At 46.3% G+C, this 6000-nt stretch overlaps 1 protein-coding gene across 1 annotated transcript in view; it reads left to right on the top strand.

The window, feature by feature from the left end:
- Positions 1-6000, top strand: part of prkag2a (protein kinase, AMP-activated, gamma 2 non-catalytic subunit a) — a 145750-nt gene continuing 139750 nt past the window's right edge. Inside the window, exons 1-2 of the mRNA XM_071414408.1 lie at positions 1-345; positions 3325-3396. Of these exons, the coding sequence (XP_071270509.1) occupies positions 3343-3396 (54 nt within the window). The 5' untranslated portion in view covers positions 1-345; positions 3325-3342. The remainder of the gene's footprint in view (positions 346-3324; positions 3397-6000) is intronic.

Below are 6000 nucleotides of genomic sequence, written 5' to 3'. Positions count from 1 at the left end.
TGACTATCTCATTACAGCATAGCTAAGTACTCGTTAGGCAACACTGGACTAGCCTTGCGCTCAGAGAATGGAAAGGGTAAGGGTATAAGACTTGAGTTGTGAATTTTAAAGCTCAGACAGATTAGCATCGCTGGGGATTGCTTTTTCTCTTGATCCGAAAGACAGACTAATTTTCACGGCTGGAGGACAGGTCAAAGTGAGCTCATCTCTTGGGGGAAGGAAGGTTTTTCTCCACTTGTTGTCATTCTGCTCTTGCCTGTATGTAGATAAGAACCCTCAGTGCTCCAGGACCATATGCACAGCAGAGGGGATTTTGCTAGTCGTTCTGCACTTTTGGAGTAGAAGGTAAATTACAAGTGTGTGAGTGTTGAGTTGGGTTTGTGTTCTAGTCTAAGGGTATGCAAAGAGGTAATGGGGATTGGAACATGTGCTTGAGAAGAAAAATCAAAGTCCCTTTGGGTATTTTTGTTACAAGATTCTAAATGTGACTTGCTCAGAATATATAGTTGCTGGATCCACTCTAGTAGCTGGATCCACTGTAGTAGCTGGATCCACTGTAGTAGCTGGATCCACTGTAGTAGATGGATCCACTCTAGTAGCTGGATCCACTGTAGTAGATGGATCCACTCTAGTAGCTGGATCCACTGTAGTAGATGGATCCACTCTAGTAGCTGGATCCACTGTAGTAGCTGGACCCACTCTAGTAGCTGGACCCACTCTAGTAGCTGGATCCACTGTAGTAGCTGGATCCACTGTAGTAGCTGGATCGTCTCTAGTAGCTGGACACACTCTCGTAGCTGGACCCACTCTAGTAGCTGGATCCAATGTAGTAGCTGGACCCACTCTAGTAGCTGGACCCACTCTAGTAGCTGGACCCACTGTAGTAGCTGGACCCACTGTAGTAGCTGGACCCACTGTAGTAGCTGGACCCACTCTAGTAGCTGGACCCACTGTAGTAGCTGGATCCACTGTAGTAGCTGGATCGTCTCTAGTAGCTGGACCCACTCTAGTAGCTGGATCCACTCTAGTAGCTGGATCCACTCTAGTAGCTGGATCCACTCTAGTAGCTGGATCGTCTCTAGTAGCTGGATCCACTCTAGTAGCTGGATTGTCTCTAGTAGCTGGATCCACTGTAGTAGCTGGATCGTCTCTAGTAGCTGGACCCACTGTAGTAGCTGGACCCACTGTAGTAGCTGGACCCACTTTAGTAGCTGGACCCACTCTAGTAGCTGGACCCACTCTAGTAGCTGGACCCACTCTAGTAGCCATTATTTTTCAGATGTAGAATTATTTCCCCCCTATGTTGTGAACCAGGGGTGGGGAATATTGCCCTACAATGGCAGGTGTAAGTGAGGCTTTTGTTCCAACCAAGCAGTAACACAGCTGATCCCAGGGACTACAGATGGAAACTGGGGACTACAGATGAAAACTGTCTGGCTGGCTAAGTCATTCATCACTCTCTTGATTGATGACTGGGATAAGTTGATTAGTAGAAACCGCAGTGTTACTGCTTGCCTGCAATGAAAGCACAAAATCCAATTCAAATCTTCAGTAGTTAATGACTTTTTTGCCATTTGGACGGGGCTGGCCAGTAGCTAACTACTGGAAGTAGACTACTTTATTTGGATAAATGAAAATAAAATATCAGTGTATGAAAATAGTTGGCAATCATTTCCATTCTTATTCAGAATTAAACCTACCTAATTCTCACATGATACTATTTTTGTGTTTACTCGGCTAAATTATACATTCTGTTAACATTTTACTCCAGAGTGATCTATTTTTGCAATTTGAAGTGTTCAACATTTCTATATGATAATTTTTCACTAAGTAGTTTGGATGTAGTGGTTAAGTAGTGGTTCAGTAAGCTATGTTTCTTAACAGTATCTTTAATGTAGCTCAACTTACAGTGTGAAGTCATTTGTAGTTTGGTAGGCTATATTTTCAGAGTAGCTTCTCCAACACTGCTCCTAGGGTAAGACTCAGGATACATTTCATTTCTTTAAAAGTTTCATTATCTACAATCTTTTTTTTATTTTTATATATAATCATGTGATACAAGATGCAAAAGAATACAATCAGGATTAAGCACTATGTTATGGAATTTACTTTCATTGTGTGTAGATGTCATGTGGCCTTCAGCGGAGTGGCCTAACCTGGAGTTGTTGTGTCTTGGGCTGTGTTTTTTCCGTTTTAAGAGTGTGTACTGTAGACAGCAGACACCAAGATGGGGTCTGGTGCAGGTTTCAAGGTTGAACAGATGTGGCCAGACTAGAGTCACTAGAGCTGAAGGTCACCTTGATGGCCGTGATGTCACTGAGGATCTCTGGGAGTTAGGATGTCATTCATTTGTGGCTGTCATCATTAATGGTATTGGGTAGGGATGGGGCTGGCCTTAATTTGTGCACATGACTGATTCACTCAAGATTGGACCTGTCAGTCAGTTGTCATCAACAACAAGGAGGTATTTGTATCTAGGTAAGATTTGTTCTCCTGACACAAATCTGTTGAGAATGTTCTACATGTATTTTACAGATCAGTAGGGTTCGCATGGCTTGAGTGACACCATTGACCTCTGGCAGGACCCCCCCCTCCCCCCTTCACAACTGTCTTGTCGCTGTCGATTGAGACAGTGGCCATTTCTAGGGTTCTAAGTGTGATATTTGATTCTTGCTGATTCACGTTTAGTAGGGCTTTAGCATGTTAATGAGGTTTAGCACACTGCACAATGGGACTCATTCCAAGCGGTTCTTTGAGTAGCGTTGTCCATTAAACTCTCCATTCACAGTCCGCTCCATGGAGAAAGAACTCGGAGAGGCATTGTGTGTAAGTTTGCCTTTGATTCTAAGATGGATTGTAGTAACCCCCTCACAGCAACGGAAAGCTTGATGTTCTGTGTACTTTATTTTAGGGCTTTAAAACAATATTAATTTATATCTTGAAGAAATGTGTGTGTTTATTTTATGACATACAGTGAGCTCCAAAAGTATTGGGAAAGTGACCATTTTGTTGTTGTTTTGGCTCTGTACACTTTGTATTTGACATGATACAACGATGTTAAAGTGCAGACTGTCAGCTTTAATTTGAAGGTATTTTCATCCATATTGTGTGAAACGTTTATGATATGTGTACGTCTAACTATTTCTAAGGTCTATAATATACATACTTCAGAAATCTAATTTGATGTTATACAAATGGTGGCATGGCAAACAGATTCTGCCACTTTATGTAGTATGACTTTGCTGATAAATTATTGAAGGTGAAGGTGGTGGTCTTTTTATACTAATACCCATCTAAACCTGATGCTCTCTCTTTGTTCTACAGGACCTCAGCTCGTTTGCCATGCCCTTCTTGGAGAGAGATGCCGACCATATGGATACGGACGGCATACGGAAGGTAAAGTGATGTCCCTAGGTACACCCTCATCAGCTCAGTGTGCTCTGAGAAAATATCTATATTTATTTTGGAGGAAATGCAGAGATAGTTGGTGTTCATTTAGCCTGGTGATCCAGTTTGGATGTGCTTCAGCCAACTCCTCTCTTGTGATTGTGTCAATGATACTGTGGTTGGCTACAGCAAGTACAGTTTTGGACCAGGCTAGGGTTAATCACAAAGGCCATCATTTGGTACTTCAATTCTGTTTTCATTGAGGAAAATAGAAATTAAAAGCATCCCCAACTCAATTAACATAGTCTTGATTTAAACCTCAATCTTTCATCATTACCTATTTAAATTCAGGGAATAGCCCTGACTTCACACTGAAAAAAAACCATGACACCTTTGATATGATGACTGCTCTGTGGGGATAATGTGGTCAGTGACACTGAGGACATAAGCTGAGCCAGACCTGTCAATCAAGAGCCTGGTGCTGAGTCATTGGGTTAGAGCGGGACCTGAGAGCACTGGTGCTGAGTAATTGGGTTAGAACGGGACCTGAGAGCACTGGTGCTGAGTCATTGGGTTAGAGCAGGACCTGAGAGCACTGCTGCTGGGTCATTGGGTTAGAGCGGGACCTGAGAGCACTGGTGCTGAGTAATTGGGTTAGAACGGGACCTGAGAACACTGGTGCTGAGTAATTGGGTTAGAACGGGACCTGAGAGCACTGGTGCTGAGTCATTGGGTTAGAGCGGGACCTGAGAGCACTGCTGCTGAGTCATTGGGTTAGAGCGGAACCTGAGAGTACTGGTGCTGAGTCATTGGGTTAGAGCGGGACCTGAGAGCACTGGTGCTGAGTCATTGGGTTAGAGCGGGAGCTGAGAGCACTGGTGCTGAGTCATTGGGTTAGAGCGGGACCTGAGAGTACTGGTGCTGAGTCATTGGGTTAGAGAGGGACCTGAGAGTACTGGTGCTGAGTCATTGGGTTAGAGAGGGACCTGAGAGCACTGGTGCTGAGTCATTGGGTTAGAGCAGGACCTGAGAGCACTGGTGCTGAGTCATTGGGTTAGAGCGGGACCTGAGAGCACTGGTGCTGAGTCATTGGGTTAGAGAGGCACCTGAGAGCACTGGTGCTGAGTCATTGGGTTAGAGCAGGACCTGAGAGCACTGGTGCTGAGTCATTGGGTTAGAGCGGGACCTGAGAGCACTGGTGCTGAGTCATTGGGTTAGAGCGGGACCTGAGAGCACTGGTGCTGAGTCATTGGGTTAGAGAGGGACCTGAGAGCACTGGTGCTGAGTCATTGGGTTAGAGCAGGACCTGAGAGCACTGCTGCTGAGTCATTGGGTTAGAGCGGGACCTGAGAGCACTGGTGCTGAGTCATTGGGTTAGAGCGGAACCTGAGAGCACTGGTACTGAGTCATTGGGTTAGAGCAGGACCTGAGAGCACTGGTGCTGAGTCATTGGGTTAGAGCGGGACCTGAGAGCACTGGTGCTGAGTCATTGGGTTAGAGCAGGACCTGAGAGCACTGGTGCTGAGTCATTGGGTTAGAGAGGGACCTGAGAGCACTGGTGCTGAGTCATTGGGTTAGAGCGGGACCTGAGAGCACTGGTGCTGAGTCATTGGGTTAGAGCGGGACCTGAGAGCACTGGTGCTGAGTCATTGGGTTAGAGAGGGACCTGAGAGCACTGGTGCTGAGTCATTGGGTTAGAGCAGGACCTGAGAGCACTGGTGCTGAGTCATTGGGTTAGAGCAGGACCTGAGAGCACTGCTGCTGAGTCATTGGGTTAGAGCGGGACCTGAGAGCACTGGTGCTGAGTCATTGGGTTAGAGAGGGACCTGAGAGCACTGGTGCTGAGTCATTGGGTTAGAGCGGGACCTGAGAGCACTGGTGCTGAGTCATTGGGTTAGAGCGGGACCTGAGAGCACTGGTGCTGAGTCATTGGGTTAGAGAGGGACCTGAGAGCACTGGTGCTGAGTCATTGGGTTAGAGCGGAACCTGAGAGCACTGGTACTAATGTTACGATGAGCGAAGGGGGGAACCCAAGAGCGGACTCAGCCGGGATGAATGCACAAAATGTTTATTGAACACAGCAAAGTGCAGAACCGGGGAAGCTCAGAAGAGTAGCAATAACCAGGAGTGTAGAGTGAGGTTGGAGTTGGCAGCAAGGAACAGGTCCTGTGGGGGAATCAAAGGTAATGGTGGTGAGTAATATCCCCTAACACAAAATTAAGCAACACAACTACACCCTTTTGACTGAACCTGTACTTTGGCCCAAATATATACAGTTGGGAAGAGAAAACCTCTCCCAACGTTGAGAACCAGTCAGTGATCAGGTCAATCATCCCGACCAACCTGGGACACAGTAAAAACAGGTGTGCCAGAGTTTCAGACTCTGCACAGAATGGACACCCCTCCCCAACAGTAGGGTCCAGGTGTACCAGATGCATGTTGGTGGCTATAGCTCCATGTATGATCCTCCATTGGAGGTCAGCTGTCCTCTTATCAATCGGCAGTTTGTATAATGATCGCCAACAGCCTTTTGGGGAAGCACCTGGACCAAGCACATCCGCCCACCTCGTCGATTTTACCCCTTCCAGGGAAGAGGCATGGGACACCTTTACA

The sequence above is a fragment of the Salvelinus alpinus genome, chromosome 8, assembly GCF_045679555.1.
Source record: "Salvelinus alpinus chromosome 8, SLU_Salpinus.1, whole genome shotgun sequence".
Taxonomy (NCBI): domain Eukaryota; kingdom Metazoa; phylum Chordata; class Actinopteri; order Salmoniformes; family Salmonidae; genus Salvelinus; species Salvelinus alpinus.
This window is presented reverse-complemented; position numbering and strand designations above follow the sequence as displayed.